This window comes from Taudactylus pleione, unplaced genomic scaffold (genome assembly GCF_031769625.1).
Source record: "Taudactylus pleione unplaced genomic scaffold, aTauple2 ptg001212l, whole genome shotgun sequence".
Taxonomy (NCBI): Eukaryota; Metazoa; Chordata; class Amphibia; order Anura; family Myobatrachidae; genus Taudactylus; species Taudactylus pleione.
Genome location: NW_028285613.1, coordinates 192,082 through 213,735, shown reverse-complemented (window position 1 = coordinate 213,735; position 21,654 = coordinate 192,082). Strand labels below are relative to the sequence as shown.

The 21,654-nt window shown below is 47.2% G+C and overlaps 1 protein-coding gene across 1 annotated transcript in view; it reads left to right on the top strand.

The window, feature by feature from the left end:
- Positions 1 to 21,654, top strand: part of LOC148451018 (scavenger receptor class A member 5-like) — a 175,776-nt gene that overhangs the window by 138,363 nt on the left and 15,759 nt on the right. The window contains exon 3 of the mRNA XM_088462374.1: positions 16,849 to 17,043. Coding sequence (XP_088318500.1) covers positions 16,849 to 17,043 — 195 coding nt within the window. The remainder of the gene's footprint in view (positions 1 to 16,848; positions 17,044 to 21,654) is intronic.

Genomic DNA, 21,654 nt, shown 5'->3' with positions numbered 1-21,654 from the left:
TAACACATTATGCCATACACAGTAATGCCCTTTATAAAACATTATGCCACACACAGTAATGGCCTTTATAACATATTATGCCACACGCAGTAATGCCCTGTATAACACATTATGCCACACGCAGTAATGCCCTTTACAACACATTATGCCACACGCAGTAATGCCCTGTATAACACATTATCCCTTACGCAGTAATGCCCTTTATAACACATTATGTCATACGCAGTAATGCCCTTTATAAAACATTATGCCACACACAGTAATGGCCTTTATAACATATTATGCCATACACAGTAATGCCCTTTATAACACATTATGCCACACGCAGTAATGGCCTTCATAACACATTATGCCACACGCAGTAATGGCCTTTATAACACATTATGCCACACGCAGTAATGCCCTTTATAACACATTATGCCACACGCAGTAATGCCCTTTATAACACATTATGCCATACACAGTAATGCCCTTTATAAAACATTATGCCACACACAGTAATGGCCTTTATAACATATTATGCCATACACAGTAATGCCCTTTATAACACATTATGCCACACGCAGTAATGGCCTTCATAACACATTATGCCACACGCAGTAATGGCCTTTATAACACATTATGCCACACGCAGTAATGCCATTTATAACACATTATGCCACACGCAGTAATGCCCTTTATAACACATTATGCCATACACAGTAATGCCCTTTATAAAACATTATGCCACACACAGTAATGGCCTTTATAACATATTATGCCACACGCAGTAATGCCCTGTATAACACATTATGCCACACGCAGTAATGCCCTTTACAACACATTATGCCACACGCAGTAATGCCCTGTATAACACATTATCCCATACGCAGTAATACCCTTTATAACACATTATGTCATACGCAGTAATGCCCTTTATAAAACATTATGCCACACACAGTAATGGCCTGTATAACATATTATGCCACACGCAGTAATGCCCTGTATAACACATTATGCCACCCGCAGTAATGCCCTTTATAACACATTATGCCACACGCAGTAATGCCCAGTATAACACATTATGCCACATGTAGTAATGCCCTGTATAACACATTATGCCACGTGCAGTAATGTCCTGTATAACACATTATGCCACGTGCAGTAATGTCCTGTATAACACATTATGCCACGTGCAGTAATGCCCTTTATAACACATTATGCCACACGCAGTAATGCCCTGTATAACACATTATGCCACACGCAGTAATGTCCTGTTTAACACATTATGCCATACACAGTAATGCCCTTTATAACACATTATGCCATACACAGTAATTCCCTTTATAAAACATTATGCCACACACAGTAATGGCCTTTATAACATATTATGCCACACACAGTAATGCCCTGTATAACACATTATGCCACATGCAGTAATGCCCTTTATAAAACATTATGCCACACGCAGTAATGCCCTGTATAACACATTATGCCATACACAGTAATGCCCTTTATAACACATGTCTTACACAGTAATGCCCTTTATAAAACATTATGCCACACACAGTAATGGCCTTTATAACATATTATGCCACACGCAGTAATGCCCTGTATAACACATTATGCCACACGCAGTAATGCCCTTTATAACACATTATGCCACACGCAGTAATGCCCTGTATAACACATTATGCCATACACAGTAATGCCCTTTATAAAACATTATGCCACACACAGTAATGGCCTTTATAACATATTATGCCACACGCAGTAATGCCCTGTATAACACATTATGCCACACGCAGTAATGCCCTTTACAACACATTATGCCACACGCAGTAATGCCCTGTATAACACATTATGCCATACGCAGTAATGCCCTTTATAACACATTATGTCATACACTGTAATGCCCTTTATAAAGCCCTGTATAACACATTATGCCACGTGCAGTAATGTCCTGTATAACACATTATGCCACATGCAGTAATGCCCTTTATAACACATTATGCCACATGCAGTAATGCCTTGTATAACACATTATGCCACACGCAGTAATGTCCGTGTATAACACATTATGCCACACGTAGTAATGCCCTGTATAACACATTATGCCACACGCAGTAATGCCCTTTACAACACATTATGCCACACGCAGTAATGCCCTGTATAACACATTATGCCATACGCAGTAATGCCCTTTATAACACATTATGTCAAACGCAGTAATGCCCTGTATAACACATTATGCCACACGCAGTAATGCCCTGTATAACATATTATGCCACATGCAGTAATAACCTGTATAACACATAATGCCAAACGCAGTAATGCCCTGTATAACACATTATGCTACATATAGTAATGCCCTGTATAACACATTATGCCATACGCAGTAATGCCCTTTATAACACATTATGCCACATGCAGTAATGCCTTTTATAACACATTATGCCAGACGTAGTAATGGCCTTTATAACATATTATGCCACACGCAGTAATGCCCTGTATAACATATTATGCCACATGCAGTAATAACCTGTATAACACATAATGCCAAACGCAGTAATGCCCTGTATAACACATTATGCCACATATAGTAATGCCCTGTATAACACATTATGCCACATGCAGTAATGCCCTTTATAACACATTATGTCATACACAGTAATGACCTTTATAACACTTTATGCCACACACAGTAATGCCCTTTATAACACATTATGCCACATGTAGTAATGCCCTGTAGAACACATTATGCCACATGTAGTAATGCCCTGTATAACACATTATGCCACATGCAGTAATAACCTGTATAACACATTATGCCAAACGCAGTAATGCCCTGTAGAACACATTATGCCACATGTAGTAATGCCCTGTATAACACATTATGCCACATGCAGTAATAACCTGTATAACACATTATGCCAAACGCAGTGCCCTGTATAATACATTATGCCACACGCAGTAATGTCCTGTATAATACATTGTGCCACACACAGTAATTCCCTTTATAATACTTTATCCCCAATTCGAATTACGCCACACAGAAGTCCCATATTTATGTTATGACACACAGTGGTGCCCCTTTTACACAATGCCCAAATTAGTGCCCCTTATACACAAGGCCCACGGAGTAGTGCCCCTAATACAATGCCCACAGTAGTAGTGCCCCTAATACAATGACCCCAGTAGTGGTGCCCCCCATGCAGTGCCCTCAGTAGTGCCCGTAGTGGTAATGCCCACAGTGTTAATGCCCCCAGTGTTAATGCCCCCATTGGTAATGTCCCCTATAGTTGTGCCCCCCCTATATATGTGCCTCCAGTAGTAATGCCCCGCTATAGCCATGCCCTCAGTAGTAATACCCCCAGTAGTAAAGCCCCCTATAGCCATTTCCCTCAGTAGCCATCCCCCCTATTGCCATGCCCCCAGTAGTAATGCCCCTTATAGCCATGCCCCCCTATAGCCATGCCCCCAGTAGTAATGCCCCTTATAGCAATGACCCCAGTAGTAATGCCGCTTATAGCCATGCCCCAGTAGTAATGCCCCCCTATAGCCATGCCCCCTGTAGCCATGCCCCTTATAGCCATGTGCTTGTGATGTCTGGAATCTCTCCACTGACATCACTCATGATGTCAGTGGGGCCGCCCCCAAACAGAGGCGTTCCCATGGAAACGCCTCCGTTTGGGCAGCCACCCCCCCCGGCCCGCCCACCAAAGGGCGGGCCGGGGGGGTGGCAACATCGACAGCACTCAACATCGACAGCACGCCCCCTTTGGTACGAGACCCGGAGCGACGGTTTGCCCGTCGCTATCCGGGTCTCGCGCATGCGCACGACGGAGCCGGCTCCGTCGTGCGCATGCACTCTGGGCCACCATCGACCCGGATGCGGGCGCTCAGCGCTTGCGACCGGGTCTGAATCAGGGCCAGTATACACATTTCCACAGATGACTAATTACAGTGTGCATGTAGCCTAAGTATGTAGAGAAGACACAGGGGAGAGGGCCCTGCTCGTATCACCTTACAGTCTATAGGGATGTAATGCTGTATCCTGCTCAATCACTACCCCACCTCCCCAAGGTGTCTGGTACTTTATCTCTAGCCAAGGCTTAGTACATAACCAATCAGCTCCTAACTGCCATTTTTCAAGCACAGTCAGTAATGTGACAGTTAGGAGCTGATTGGATGGCACTTTATCTCTCTGCAAGACTTCGTACATCTCACCCAATATGTGGAATCTGCAGTTGCTGAAGAGCAAGTCATCCTGCGGAATTGATTACATTACTGTACCCTGGGAATTAGCATGTTTCCCGCACCTATGAATGTGTATATAACTAATGTGTATTTGGAGGTAAATTTGATTCATAACGATACAAAAATAAATTTCTAAATCCCAACAAATCACCAAACTGGCCACCCTTAGGGCCTGATTCAGCGCGTACCGCTATTGCGATCGCAGCAGCGATTACACACGGAGGTCTGTTTGCGAAAATATGCTAATGAATGCAATCGCAAAGCCGTCGCACAGCCAGCATAGAGACGCCCACTGCCGCTATCTCACATCCGTAATACTGTGCAGTCCTGCGTATACATCGGGAACATCGAGTAACATCGGCCCCTCACTCACAATTACACCAACCCTGGACCTTACTCAGAGATTGCTAACCTCGTCGCACGCAGTGGGTACACAAGCTGCGTACGCCGACGCTGCGGCTAATTTATACACGCCCATGCAACGGCGTACAAACGGACAGGCACGCCTGCGTTTCTCCGACCACTCCCCCGCTGTAGTGTCAGGAAGTGAGAACACACGTGTGCGATGTCCCTGCTATTACAGCACCAGGAGAGAATGCGGCCGGGCCAGGAGTGCGGATTATATAAAGGACGGTGTTGCCTGAGCCAATTAGAGCCGTTTAGATCTCCCGGTAATCACTAGCAGAGGGATCTATTATCGTGTCACTCTCACCTCCTGCTCCGTATCACGTACAGGACGGCTCACATCTGGCTTTAGATGTTATCGCTAGCTGCCTCCCAGTATACACCAGTCACCTCGAAAACCTCCTAACACGGAGCCATTATTATTCTCCATAAAGAGACGAGTTTTGATCTGGCCGTCAATAAAAGCACTGGGATTGCTGTGTACAGATGGGCCTGATGCTCCTCCAGATGTGGAGCCAGGGAATCCGGGGCCTCAGATAGGATAAAGTCATTATCTTATTATGGGCTCTGTGTGTGATAACACAAGTGTGTGAGACGGGGAAGCAGATAAAGGCCTCGAACATTCACCATCCAGGTTATTATCCCAACTATAAACACCTAGCAAGCTAGGCATACAGAGCTAATAATAATGGGCATCAGTCTGAGACGATTGCACCATACTTAGGGGCCTATTCATCATCACTAAAACTTCTCTGGAGGTAATTAGGTTTAGAACTGGCATGGAGATCTACCTAATTACCGGAGGATTCATCATTCCTCCTCTCCATAACTATCTATTCCGAAAAGCTGCCATTTTTGCGATGACAGCTTTTCAGGAAATAGATACTTTTCCCTGCCTACACTACCTTATCGCATCTGTAATCTGTGCTGCGCATGCGCTGTTACATTCACAAAAGCATCAGGAGAAGAGTGATGTGTCAGTGAGCACAGGGCTGCATGTGATGGGGCAGTGACATGATGTGAGGAGGGGAATGGAGGCAGCAGGAAGCCACAGACTGAGAGTTATATAGTGGGAGGAGCAGGGTCACCAGCAGCACAGAGTATATCAGGAGATGAGTGCTGTGTTAGTGAGGACAGGGCTGCATGTGACAGGGGCAGTGACATGATGTGAGGAGGGGAATGGAGGCGGCAGGAAGCAACAGACCGATACTTATATAGAGGAAGGAGCAGGGTCCCCAACAGCACAGAGTATATCAGGAAATGAGTGATGTGTCAGTGAGGATAGGGCTGCATGTGACAGGAGCAGTGACATGATGTGAGGAGCGGGATGGAGGCAGCAGGAAGCCACAGACTGAGAGTTATATAGAGGAAGGAGCAGGCTCCCCAGCAGCACAGAGTATATCAGGAAATTAGTGATGTTAGTGAGGACAGTACTGCATGTGACAGGGGCAGTGACATGATGTGAGGAGGGGAATGGAGGCAGCAGGAAGCAACAGACTGATAGATATATAGTGGGAGGAGCAGGGTCCCCAGCAGCACAGAGTATATCAGGAGATGAGTGATGTATTAGTGAGGATAGGGCTGCATGTGACAGGGGCAGTGACATGATGTGAGGAGGGGAATGGCGGCAGCAGGAAGCCACAGACTGAGAGTTATAAATACTTGCCGACTTTGAAGGAGGTGGAAGCCAAGCTGACACAGATGGGGTGTGGTGACGGCAAAGGTGGGCTGTGCAGGGGGCGTGGTAGTACGATCATGTTATCATGGCCCCGCCCCCGCACTATAGTGCCTAGAAAACAGGCATTGTATAGCGGGGTATGTATAGCAGGGTATGGGGCTATGATGAGTGCAGATCGCGTCTATATATAAAACGTAATTACTGTAGCACAGTTTTCGAAAAAATAACAGAAAGGTTGCTATGGGTAACCACCATGTTTTGAAGCGGAAGGAAAAAAAAAACCTCATACTATCCTGTGTTGTGATAATTAATGTTAAACCCAGATGTAGAGCTGATGGCCATTGTGCTGACAGTATGTCCGTGTACTGTACATCTCTCTATTACTGGCTGTATGATTATCATGTATAGTGCTAATATCCCTGCCTGGCTGTGGTAGCTTACACTAAGTTCTGCTGCTTATGTTGCCATTTAAAAAAAAATAAAAATGGCTCTTTAAATACTGCAGCAAAACCACTGATTGATACATAAACCCCAAGAGATCTATTTATAATTGTGTGTTTCCCTCCTTGTCCTTACTTACATCTATGGGGTTAACGACTGTGATATCAGATTTCGAAGTTGACATCTATTTTTCAATGAAGTGATTACAAAAAAAAAGAAATATTATTTTCGGTGGGTGTGGTAGTCTCAGATATTTATAATGTATCTATATATTTTTTTATTAACGTGTTATTTTTTTTTTTAAAAATGCTGTTGATACAGTGGAAGTGGAAGCTGTAACCAAGCCTCCAGCTCCAGCCATTGCTCGGACCTCTGCACATGCTCAGAGTGAGGCCACAGAGCGATTTTACCAACGATCCCTGTTGTGTGGTTACATGGAGCGGCACATTCACTGCCTTTTTTCTGGAGAGGGGTTCTCGTACAAGCTGTAACGCAATCACTCCTAAATTGCTCAGTTTGGGCCTGAGTAAGACGCAGCGGCGATGTCAGGCATAGTGGAGCGATCAATGTTTTTGTATGTACGCGCATCTGAGTCGCACCGCGCATAAGTCCCGATTTTTGTTGGTACAGATTTGGATGCACGCTATCAGAAATGTAAGGCATACTTGCCGACAATCAGCTCCAGCCTTCTGGGAGGGAGCTGATTGCCGGCTAACAGCGGGGGGCAGGGCCGGCCATTGATGTCACATTGGGGGCGGAGCCGGGGGCGGGGGCCAGTCATTGACAGCACATTGGGGCCGCACGATCGCGCCATCGTGGCCCCGCCCCCTCTTCACAATGCCGTTATTTTCGGCATTGTGAAGCAGAGGGCAGGGCCATGATGATGCGATTCAGCGCGAATCGCGTCACCAGCCCCCCCGCTATGGGGGTTTCTAGTTTTTTCTGGTGGGGGTTTGGGAGGGTCGCAGGCCTTCGGGAGGCTTGCCTGCCTTTCCGGGGGGCCGAGAGCGGTACCCGAATATCGGGAGGCTCCTGGCCAAGTCGGGAGGGTAGGCAAGCCTGGTGTAAGGGCGTTATTGGATGGTGGCTTAAAAGACGCACGGAGATGGGAGTGTTGCCGGCCTTTTCATGAAAGCTCCTTTATATGTATAGAGTGGGGGTTCTCATTTTTTGGAAATAAAATGATCTGCTCTAAGCACAGGGGGTTATACAGTGCATCCTATATCCTTATAGCCTTATTCCAAAATGGAACAAATTAATTTTTGTCCTCAAAATTCTACACTCAATACTCCATAATGACAATGTGTAAAAAGTTTTTTTGAGATTTTTGCAAATTTAGTAAAAAAAAAAAAACACTAAGAAATCACATGTACATAAATATTCACAGCCTTTGCCATGAAGCTCAAAATTGAGCTCAGATGCATCCTGTTTCCACTGATCATCCTTGAGATGTTCCTACAGCTTAATTGGAGTCCACCTGTGGTAAATTCAATTGTTTGGACATATAAGGTCCCACACTTGACAGTGCATGTCAGAGCACAAACCAAGCATGAAGTCCAAAGAATTGTCTGTAGACCTCTGAGACAGGATTGTACCCTTCCCCAAATCTGGGGAAGGGTACAGAAAAATATTTGCTGCTTTGAAGGTCCTCCATCATCCGTAAATGGAAGAAGTTCGGAACCACCTTGTGACCGGACGCCTTTCGCCTAGGCCGTCCCTGGTCATGGGTTAGCGCTTTTGGACTCCCACTCACCGTCAGTGACCGCCTGTCACTAACTCCGCCCACTGCGCCGTGGGCATTTAACGATGCTGCCACCACAAAACTCTACCATCGGCGTTTGGAACCGCTTACTAGGTACACTCAGGCTCCTGCCTTGGAACCTGGAACCGCTTCTGTTGCGTATGCGTTTGATTAACTGCGGACATGCCTCCTGTTTGGTGTCGGCTGTTCCCACCTGATCCCTCGCAATGGACCAGGTCTGCACGGTAGCTTGGCAGAGGGCTTGAACTTGGAGACACGGAGCTCTTACCCAGAACAGCAGGAGAACGGAATAGCGTTTTGAGCAATTCTGTTAGTCGCAGGATTGAGATACCATTGAAGTCAGGCAAGGTGTTTATTGCTCAAAGTCTTAAAAAGACCCTCTCTTCCGCCCGAATGGGAATATTCAGCATACAGGATGTTACAGCAATTCTTCTCCACACAGGATTTACAAGGATGTACCACATACAGGAATCTTATCAGCAGGTCTCCTCCTCATAGAAGTTACAGGGTTGTACACCATACAGGGCTCATGTCATTCTTACACACAACATCACAGGGGGGCAAATCCACCCTGTGCTCCTTCTAGCCAATCATTCTAGCTCAGAAAATATAAATTAACAACATATTACATTTCAAAGGAGTCTCTCAATATCCTCCTTCCTAATCCACCACACAAACTGATTTATCATACATTATACTGTCTCCTAAAATGTTGGTATAACATGTCACAGGAAATGGTAAATGACATTCATCCTTATCACATACTTGCCTACCCTCCCGATTTGGTCGGGAGCCTCCCGAAAATCGGGTGCCGCTCCCGACCTCCCGGGAAGGCAGGCAATCCTCCCGGCCCCCGGCGATGTGTCCGCAATCGCCGCACCCCCCCCCGCGCTTATAAGAGAAAACCCCCGGCAGCAGGGGGACCGGTGACGCGATTCGCGCTGAATCGCGTCATCGTGGCTCCGCCCCCGGCTGCAGAATGCCATTAATCACAGCATTGTGAAGAGGGGGCGGGGCCACGATGACGCGATCGCGCTACCACGCCCCATGCTCCGCCCCCAATGTTACGTCACCTCCGGGCCCCCCCCTTTGACTGCTTCACACCCCCAGCCATGCATGCCCGACAGCTCCCTCCCGGAAGGAGGGAGCTAAATATCGGCAAGCCTGCCTTATCAGTTTGGCATTTCCAACCTTAACACATTCAGCTTTTAGAAGTGGCATCCAAAAGGATCTCCTTAAAAACAAATTGTCTTTTCAAAAAGAAGTTCTGTATGAAGTGTTTGGCTATATGACACCATTCACACCTTCACACAGAGACCTTCCAGCCAGAGGTCACTTGGATGCACTTCAAAGAAAGCTTAGGCCCTCATTCAGAGCCGCTCGTTAGCGGCAGTACGCTCGTTCCGAGCGATGTTTGCACATCTGCGCATGCGTACGCTTTTTAGTACGCATGCGCGAACCAGTCAGTGCGGCCGAAAATCGTTTGTACGCTATATAGCGAGTGCCTGCTATTTTGAGTGACAGGAGGAGGCGTATGTGGGTGGTAACAGGGGAAGGTGCTTGAAAATGGGGAGTGGAGATCCGAACGCAGGCGTGCTTAAAGGTCAAAACGGGCGTTTTATGGGTGTGTATATTTAAAACAGCAGCGTCAATGACCACGTCACTGGGTTATTTTATAGCCAGAACTGCTCGCAAATTTGTGGTAGCAAACACCAACCACAAGAATAGCGAGCAGTTCATACGCTGGTCGATGTACTCGATTAATCTAATAAATAGCGGACATGACGTATGGTGCGAGCGGCCAGGGGGCTTTTTTAACAAATAAACGAGCGTATGTTTTGCTCGTTCGTTCAGGCTTAGAGGTGTGAACAGACTGCAATGTGCGTACGGATCATTTGAATAGCCACCCCTTGTTTTTGAACGAACGACCGCAAATAGCGAACGGCTCTGAATGAGGGCCTTAGTTACACAATGGCTCTGGCCACTATCATACTGTAGGTCAGGATGATTAACATATCACTTCCTATGTCAGGAGGTGAGAAGGTCTCATAACCATTTCACTTATAGCTACAGCCTTATAAAACAACTTATACATTCCTTATAAGTGCATTTTCTCTACAAAATATACATGTAAACCATATAGTGCATAGCCTATTAAATATACGTTGCTTCATGCACTAATGCATTGCAGCAATACATATATACTTTAATACAGTTTATTATAAACCATGTGCAGTGTGCTTTTACACTGTCCTTTTAAAAATGACGGCACAGCACGGGGGTTAACCCTTTCAGTGCTGTGGCAGCCATTAACCCCGTGTGGCTTGCCTCCGGCCACACACCTCTTCTTAGAGTTGGCCGGCCGTCTAAAGTAAACTGAGTGATCGGAGGAGAAGGGCCCTAGTCAGGGAGGTGACCAAGAACCCGATGGTCACTCTGTCAGAGCTACAGCATTCCTCTGTGGAGAGAGGAGAACCTTCCAGAAGGACAACCATCTCTGCAGCAATCCACCAATCAGGTGTTTATGGTAGAGTGGTCAGACAGAAGCCACTATTTAGTGAAAAACACACGGCGGCCCGCCTAGAGCTTGCCAAAATGTACCTAAAGGACACTCAGACCATGAGAAACAACATGGTCTGAAGAGACAAAGATTGAACTCTTTGGCGTGAATGCCAGGTGTTATGTTTGGAGGAAACCAGGCACCGCTCATCACCAGGCCAATACCATCCCTACAGTGAAGCATGGTGGTGGCATCATGCTGCCACCACCATGCGGCAGGAACTGGGAGACTAGTCAGGATAGACGGAAAGATTGATGCAGCAATGTTCAGAGACATCCTGGATGAAAACCTGCTCCAGAGCGCTCTTGACCTCAAGATATCACAGGAGTGGCTTCAGGACAACTCTGTGAATGTCCTTGAGTGGCCCAGCCAGAGCCCAGACTTGAATCCGATTGAACATCTCTGGAGAGATCTGAAAATGACTGTGCACCGACGCTTCCCATCCAACCTGATGGAGCTTGAGAGGTGCTGCAAAGAGGAATGGGCGAAACTGCCCAAAAAGTAATTGCTGCCAAAGGTGCATCAACAAAGTATTGAGCAAAGGTTGTGAATACTTATTTATTATTACCAGTTATTCCGCAGCGCTTTACAGAGAATATTCACATCAGTACCTGCCCCAGTGGAGCTTACAATCCATATTCCCTACCACATCTACACACACATACACACTAGGGTTAATTTTTGTGGGAGCCAATTAGCCTGACCGTATATTTTTGGCATGTGGGAGGAAACCGGAGTACCCGGAGGAAACCCACGCAAGCACAGGGAGAATATACAAACTCCACACAGGTAGGACCGTGGTGGGAATCGAACCCACGACCTTAGTGCTGTGAGGCAGTGATGCTAACCATTACACAGTCTATGTACATGTGATTTCGTAGTTTTATTTTTAAATTAAATTTGCAAAAATTTCAAGAAAACTCTTTACACATTGTCATTATGGAGTATTGTGTGTAGAATTTTGAGGACAAAAGTGAATTTATTCCATTTTGGAATAAGGCTGTAACATAACAAAATGTGGAAAAAGTGAAGCGCTGTGAATACTTTCCGGATGCACTGTATAACTGTCACTCACTTCAACATGATCTGCTGTAAGCACAGGGGGATATATATAACCGTCACTCACTCACTGCAATATGATCTGCTGTTAGCACAGGGGGATATATATAACCGTCACTCACTCACTGCAACATGACCTGCTGTAAGCACAGGGGGATATATAACAGTCACTCACTGCAACATGATCTGCTGTAAGCACAGGGGTATATATAACAGTCACTCACTGCAACATGACCTGCTGTAAGCACAGGGGGATATATAACATCGGCCACTCACTCACTGCAATATGATCTGCTGTAAGCACAGGGGGATATATATAACCGTCACTCACTCACTGCAATATGATCTGCTGTAAGCACAGGGGGATATATATAACGGTCACTCACTCACTGCAATATGATCTGCTGTAAGCACAGGGGGATATATATAACGGTCACTCACTCACTGCAACATGACCTGCTGTAAGCACAGAGGGATATATTACAGTCACTCACTCACTGCAACATGACCCACTGTAAGCACAGGGGGATATATAACAGTCACTCACTGCAACATGACCTGCTGTAAGCACAGGGGGATATATAACATCTGCCACTCACTCACTGCAACATGATCTGCTGTAAGCATTGGGGGATACATAACATCGGCCACTCACTCACTGCAACATGACCTGCTGTAAGCACAGGGGTATATATAACATTCACTCACTGCAACATGTCCCGCTGTAAGCACAGGGGGTGTATAATGGTCACTCACTGCAACATGATCTGCTGTAAGCACAGGGGTATACATAACATCGGCCACTCACTCACTGCAACATGATCTGCTGTCAGCACAGGGGGATGTATAACGGTCACTCACTGCAACATGATCTGCTGTAAGCACAGGGGGATATATAACATCGGCCACTCACTCACTGCAACATGATCTGCTGTAAGCACAGGGGGATATATAACATCGGCCACTCACTTACTGCAACAAGATCTGCTGTCAGCACAGGGGGATGTATAACGGTCACTCACTGCAACATGACCTGCTGTAAGCACAGGGGGATATATAACAGTCACTCACTCACTGCAATATGATCTGCTGTAAGCACGGGGAATATATAACTTCGGCCACTCACTCACTGCAACATGATCTGCTGTAAGCACAGGGGGGATATATAACATCGGCCACTCAATCATTGCAACATGATCTGTTGTAAGCACAGGTGGATGTATAACATCGGCCACTCACTCACTGCAACATGACCTGCTGTAAGCACAAGGGGTGTATAACGGTCACTCACTGCAACATGATCTGCTGTAAGCTCAGGGGGATATATAACACTCACTCACTGCAACATGTCCGCTGTAAGCACAGGGGGATATATAACAGTCACTCACTGCAACCTGATCTGCTGTAAGCACAGGGGGATATATAACAGTCACTCACTGCAACCTGATCTGCACAGGGGGATATATAACAGTCACTCACTGCAACATGATCTGCTGTAAGCACAGGGGGATATATAACAGTCACTCACTGCAACATGACCTGCTGTAAGCACAGGGGGGATATATAACAGTCACTCACTCACTGCAACATGACCTGCGGTAAGCACAGGGGGATATATAACAGTCACTCACTGCAACATGATCTGCTGTAAGCATTGGGGGATACATAACAGTCACTCACTGCAACATGACCCGCTGTAAGCACAGGGGGATGTATAACAGTCACTCACTGCAACATGACCCACTGTAAGCACAGGGGGATATATAACAGTCACTCACTGCAACATGATCTGCTGTAAGCACAGGGGGATATATAACAGTCACTCACTGCAACATGATCTGCTGTAAGCACAGGGGGATATATAACAGTCACTCACTCACTGCAACATGACCCACTGTAAGCACAGGGGGATATATAACAGTCACTCACTGCAACATGACCTGCTGTAAGCAAAGGGGGATATATAACATTCACTCACTGCAACATGACCTGCTGTAAGCACAGGGGGATATATAACATCTGCCACTCACTCACTGCAACATGATCTGCTGTAAGCATTGGGGGATACATAACATCGGCCACTCACTCACTGCAACATGACCTGCTGTAAGCACAGGGGTATATATAACATTCACTCACTGCAACATGTCCCGCTGTAAGCACAGGGGGTGTATAATGGTCACTCACTGCAACATGATCTGCTGTAAGCACAGGGGTATACATAACATCGGCCACTCACTCACTGCAACATGATCTGCTGTCAGCACAGGGGGATGTATAACGGTCACTCACTGCAACATGATCTGCTGTAAGCGCAGGGGGATATATAACATCGGCCACTCACTCACTGCAACATGATCTGCTGTAAGCACAGGGGGATATATAACATCGGCCACTCACTTACTGCAACATGATCTGCTGTAAGCACAGGGGGATATATAACATCGGCCACTCACTTACTGCAACAAGATCTGCTGTCAGCACAGGGGGATGTATAACGGTCACTCACTGCAACATGACCTGCTGTAAGCACAGGGGGATATATAACAGTCACTCACTCACTGCAACATGACCTGCTGTAAGCACAGGGGGATATATAACAGTCACTCACTGCAACATGACCTGCTGTAAGCACAGGGGGATATATAACAGTCACTCACTCACTGCAACATGACCTGCTGTAAGCACAGGGGGATATATAACAGTCACTCACTCACTGCAACATGACCTGCTGTAAGCACAGGGGGATATATAACAGTCACTCACTCACTGCGATATGATCTGCTGTAAGCACAGGGGGATATATAACATCGGCCACTCACTCACTGCAACATGATCTGCTGTAAGCACAGGGGGATGTATATAACGGTCACTCACTGCAACATGATCTGCTGTAAGCACAGGGGGATATATAACAGTCACTCACTGCAACATGACCTGCTGTAAGCACAGGGAGATATATAACAGTCACTCACTCACTGCAACATGACCTGCTGTAAGCACAGGGGGATGTATAACGGTCACTCACTGCAACATGACCTGCTGTAAGCACAGGGGGATATATAACAGTCACTCACTCACTGCAACATGACCTGCTGTAAGCACAGGGGGATATATAACAGTCACTCACTCACTGCAACATGATCTGCTGTAAGCACAGGGGGATGTATAACGGTCACTCACTGCAACATGACCTGCTGTAAGCACAGGGGGATATATAACAGTCACTCACTCACTGCAACATGACCTGCTGTAAGCACAGGGGGATATATAACAGTCACTCACTCACTGCAACATTCAGATGTAAAAAAAAACAAAAACCCAATGAAAATAGTATATTCTCTGTATACTCCGGCCAGTGGGCCCTTCGCAGGTGTACACAAGTTATAAATATCTATATTCATCAGAAACTCCCAAAGTAAAAAGCTCCTATTGAAAGTGTGGTTATTGTTTTTTTGTAATCCGCTGCCAATTTACCCAGAGCTCTTATTCAATTATCCAATCAGTCAGTTGTCGGCATTTCCACTGCGAAATTGTCCCAAATCAGCCAAATTGAATATTTGTTTAGAAATGTGAATCGCTGGCAACCCTCTAATAACATGCATTGTATCCATTCCAGAACCTAGCTGCTGACTCCGACAATTACAATAGTCATCAAGGCGATTTAAAGTGAGCCAGTTCTCATTGCGGGTCTCTGGGCAAGGGTCATTCCGTACAGGAAAAATATTAATCAGTAGCATGTGTCCCATACAGTACATATGTCATAAAGCATGCTTGCCGCTCACTCTTTATGGAAGGTCTGAGGTAGGGAGGGCCATCCACCATCCATGTTTAACAAACATCGATGGTTAACCACTGATGGTGGATGGTTTTGACATCGAAGGTGGAGATCCAATCATTCTCTGCCATCGATGGTATAGAGCACAGTTTCTCAAACTCTGTCCTCGGGACCCCAAACAGTGCATGTTTTCCAGGTCTCCTCACAGAATCACAAGTGAAATAATTATCACCACCAGTGGATCTTTTAAAATGTGTCAGTAGTAATGAATACACCTGTGCACCTGCTGGGTGACCTGGAAAACGTGCATTGTGTGGGGTCCTGAGGACCGAGTTTGAGAACCACTGGTACAGAGTAACGCAATGTTGTTTTACTTTTCACATGAGCCGCGACATGGATCTTAGCTCCACCCCCTCAATGAGCTAAGAAGCCCTGCCCCCACTCCCTGGTTGGCCGACTCTACCGCAATCATTAAAGCAGGTATGATCATCGGTGGATGAAACCATTGATGATTGACAGCCGATTGTTTCATACCATCGATGTCAACCACAGATGGTACCATCAATGGCGATCCCTAGTCTGAGGGGTGAGTGCGAAGGGCGTGGAGACACTTTCCACACGCGTCATCACGGCCCCGTCCCTTGTTTAGGGGACCACTGCATTGGGGCAATCAACGGGAAACGGGAGGGTAGTCTACTCTCCTGGGTGTTACCCGGGGCACAAGCATTTTGGGGCCAAAGCAGAGTAAATCACGTAAATCAGTTTTGAGGCATGAGGCACTGCAGTCCATGGGAGATAGCATTCCAGGGGAGTCAATATGATAAACCATCACACCGCGAAACTACGCCAGTGATCAATGCTTAACGATCAGAATTAGTTATGTTCTACAGTACCGTGCAGATGTCACATTGTGCGGTTTGTTCCAGGGGCGGCAGAAGAGGGAGTGATTCGGCTGGTGAACGGATCTGGACCTCACGAAGGCCGAGTGGAAGTCTATCACGATAAGCGCTGGGGAACGATATGCGATGACGGCTGGGATAAGAAAGACGGAGATGTGGTTTGCCGAATGCTGGGCTTTAAAGGCGCTGAGGAGGTCTACAGGACGGCTAAATTTGGTCAAGGTGAGACGCTCCGGCATAATTCTCAGGCCCCGCCAGAAATGTATTTATCATATTACCAGTTATTTATATAGCGCACACATATTCCGCAGCGCTTTACAGAGCATATTTGTCCATTCACATCAGTCCCTGTCCCAGCGGAGCTTACACTCTATATTCCCTACCACATGCTCACACACACATACTGTACACACTAGGGTTAATTTTGTTGAGACCCAATTAACTTACCAGTATATTTTTGGAGTTTGGGAGGAAGCTGGAGCAAGCACAGGGAGAATATACAAACTCCACATAGTTAGGGCTGTAGTGGGAATTCAGTAGCGCACGCAGGGGGGGTTTTCTGAGTACCCAGAAACCCCCCTGACAGAGGTGAGAGCAAGCACCACCATGTTATTAAGCCCCGCCCCCTCTTGGCAAAATGTCGTGGGTCAATGGGGAGGAGGCAGAGTCAATATGATGCAATCATCTATATATATGAGACCCAATTAACCCAGTATATTTTTGGAGTTTGGGAGGAAGCTGGAGCAAGCACAGGGAGAATATACAAACTCCACATAGTTAGGGCTGTAGTGGGAATTCAGTAGCGCACGCAGGGGGGGTTTTCTGAGTACCCAGAAACCCCCCTGACAGAGGTGAGAGCAAGCACCACCATGTTATTAAGCCCCGCCCCCTCTTGGCAAAATGTCGTGGGTCAATGGGGAGGAGGCAGAGTCAATATGATGCAATCATCTATATATATGAAAGTGTGTGTACTGCAGATATATATATATATATATATCAATATATTAGAACCCCCCCCCCCTTAAAAATCCTGCATTTGCCCCTGTGGGAATGGAACCTCAGTGCTGTGAGGCAGTAATACTGACCATTACACCGTCTGTGCTGCCCAGTGTATTGAAGAGTCCCCCACACCCCATGTCCTGGTCAGGACTATATTTACTATACATGCCCAAGGAAGCAGATGACCACATTAGTATACATTATATATAGTAAGTGTACTTGTTGCCATATAGAGACTCCACAGCTGATGCAGCTTTCTCATATCGTAGTATGGTTATTCCACGTCACTATGGGGCTCATTCATGATGTTATTTATCGGGGTCCGAATCCCCTGATAACAGGGCCGGCTGGAGGCATGTTCGACCAGTGCAGTCGAACAGAGGCGCCACTCCATAGAGGGCACACTCCTCCCAACATCCCGATTTCAGCGGGACAGTCCCACTTTTTGGGCACTGTCCCGCTGTTCCACCCGTGGGCCGAAGTGTCCCACGGGTAGTTGGGAGGTTGAGCACACCCACCGTTGCGGCGGTGCCGGACCCTGAAGTAGCTGAATGGATGCTGTGTGCATGCGCGTGGGGCATCCATTCAGTGCAGGGAGAGGGCAGGGGGAAGCCCAGCTAGTGACTGAGGGGGTCATTCAGACCCGGTCATTATTGCCGATGCGCTCGGACCGGGTCGTTGTCCCCCCACAGAGCATGCGTGAGACCCGCTACGACCGACAGCGCCGGTCGTAGCGGGTCTCGATCCAAAGGGGGCGAGCTGTCGATGTTGATTGACAGCTCGCCTCGTTTGGAAGGCGGGCCGGGGGGGTAGCAGCCCAAACGGGGGCGTTTCCATGGGAACGCCTACCGTTTGGGGGCGGCCCCACTGACATTACTAGTGATGTCAGTGGAGAGCTTCCGGCTCAGACAGAGCCGAAAGCTCTCCGGGGCTTACGACAAGGGAGACCCTACCCTAGGGTCTCGTCGTAAGCCCCGATGGTCGCGATGGTCTTGACCAGGGGTCTTCAACCTTGGCCCTCCAGCTGCTGTGGAACTACACATCCCAGCATGCACTGCCATAGTTTTAGCATGCTGTTATATCAAAAAGGTGGCAGTGCATGCTGGGATGTGTAGTTCCACAGCAGCTGGAGGGCCAAGGTTGAAGACCCCTGGTCTTGACCATCGCGACCATCACCTTAGGCGGTCGTAAGGCTGTGGGTGTTAGCCCACAGCCTTACCACCGCAAAGGAGGACGTCTTGAAAATTCAAGAAGTCCTCCCCTCATTCAGACCGACCGCACGCTCTGTCCGACCGGCTCTGAATGAAGTCCTGAGTGCTGGGCTCGCCCCCAGCCTGATGTTACACGGGAGGCGTGCCACGCGGGCACGCCCCCAAATAACGTCATTTAGGGGGTGTGATCTATGGTAATTAGGCCACTTCCCCACTAGAGGGCGCATAATACCCATCCTGCACAGGGCGCGGTTACCCCTGGAGCCGGCCCTGCATGATAATTAACATTCTAACTCGCCGCTGCTACCGGAGCATTTCATCATGGCTCCAGCGCAGTGACAGCTGATTCGAAATTGTCTGTCTCCGCGAGTGGCTTCTCTGCTCCTTTTCGGAGCAATTAATCCTTTTCACCCCTCCTATGGGAGCAGTGATGGGACTGCGCATGCGTGACCTACAGGTCACGCATGCGCACAAGAGCCCTGAAGTCCTTCGGAAGGAGCCGGACAGGGGCGGAGGATCCGATAGGATCCCTTATTGCAACCCGGACCTCCTTCCCATAGGGAAGGAGCAGGTTGCAATCCCGGAGCAGGAGCAAACGCCATCTGAAGATGGCGAATGCTCCCGCAGTCAAGCAATATTTCCGGAACTTGATGAATTCTGTCCCCATACTAGAGGAAGGTAAGTAGGATATATCTGTGATATCTCCTGCTCTACCCCATTGATGAATGCAGGTGAAAATGTGCATTATCACCTGCTCCTGTGAAAATGAAGTGATGATGAATAGGCCCCTCTGTCTCTCTGCTGCCCTCCGGTGGAAAAAAAGCAGGTAGTGAAACTGTTTTTAAAAGTCTGCTGGATAATCCAGCCCACCTGTATCAAGTGAGTCTGAAAGACACTAGTCTGGGCTCTCCCTCCCTTCCCTGTTCACTATAAGTGACCTTAAAGGGACTTGATTCCTATATTTTTTTATTCCCTTTTATGCTTCTAATATAATATTAAGGGATAAATGTAAAGGGGTGTGGATCATTAGGTCTACATTATCTAGATAGACAATGTTTAGGTAGACAATGGAAGATAGACAGGGACTGAAGGTCGACAGGGTCTGAAGGTCGACACACTAAAGGTCGACTAGTAACAAGGTAGACAGGTACTGAAGGTCGACAGGCAGTAGATCGACAGGGTCTGAAAGTCAACACACTAAAGGTCAACTAGTAACAAGGACAACATGTACTGAAGGTCGACAGGCTCATTAGGTCGACACTCATATAGTCGATATGCAAATGTTTGACACATTTAAAAAAAAAATGTTTTAGGGTTAGTGTCAGGGTTAGGTTTAGGCACTTTCTCCGACAGTTAGGATTAGGCACTTACCTCGACGGTTAGGGTTAGGCACTTTCCCCGATGGTTAGGCACTTAGGGCCTGATTCAGAGCCGAACGCAATTAGCGCTCGCTCGTTCAGAAAAAGGGGGTGGATATTCAAATGAACCGTTCGCTCCTTGCGGTCTGTTGCCGCCTCCATGTCTGAACAAGCGAACAAAACATGCGGACGTTTATTTGAAAAATACGCCCCCTGGCCGCTCGCATCATACGTCATGTCCGCTATTTATTAGATTAATCGAGTACATCGAACAGCATATGAACTGCTCGCTATTCTTGTGGTTGGTTTTTGCTACCACAATCTTGTGAGTAGTTCTGACTATAAAACAACCAAGTGACGTGTTCAATGACGCTGCTGTATTAATTATGCACACCCTTAAAATGCCCGTTTTGACCTTTAAGCACGCCTGCGTTCTGATCTCCACTCTCCGTTTTCAAGCACCTTCCCCTGTTACCACCCACATACGCCTCATTCTGTCACTCAAAATAGCAGGCATTCGCTATATAGCGAACAAACGATTTTCGGCCACACTGACTGGTTCGCGCATGCGTATTAAAAACCGTACGCATGCACAGATGTGCAAACATCGCTCGGAACGAGCGTACTGCCGCTTACGAGCGGCTCTGAATCAGGCCCTTACTCCGATGGTTAGGGTTAGGCACTTACTTCGATGGTTAGGGTTAGGCACTTACTCCGATGGTTAGGGTTAGGCACTTTCCCCGATGGTTAGGGTTAGGCACTTACCCCGATGGTTAGGGTTAGGCACTTACCCCGATGGTTAGGGTTAGGCACTTTCCCCGATGGTTAGGGTTAGGCACTTACTCCGATGGTTAGGCACTTACCCTTACGGCTAGGGTTAGGCACTTACTCCAATGGTCAGGCACTTACCCTTATGGTTAGGGTTAGACACTTACTCCAACGGTTAGCGTTAGGCACTTACCCCGACGGTTAGGGTTAGGCACTTTCCCCGATGGTTAGAGTTAGGCACTTACCCCGATGGTTAGGGTTAGGCACTTTCCCCGATGGTTAGGGTTAGGCACTTACTCCGATGGTTAGGCACTTACCCTTACGGCTAGGGTTAGGCACTTACTCCAATGGTTAGGCACTTACGGTTAGGGTTAGACACTTACTCCAACGGTTAGTGTTAGGCACTTACCCAGACGGTTAGGGTTAGGATTAGGGTAAAGATTAGGGCTAAAAAAAAGGGGGAAAAAAATGTGTAGACTATCTGCATGTCGACCCTA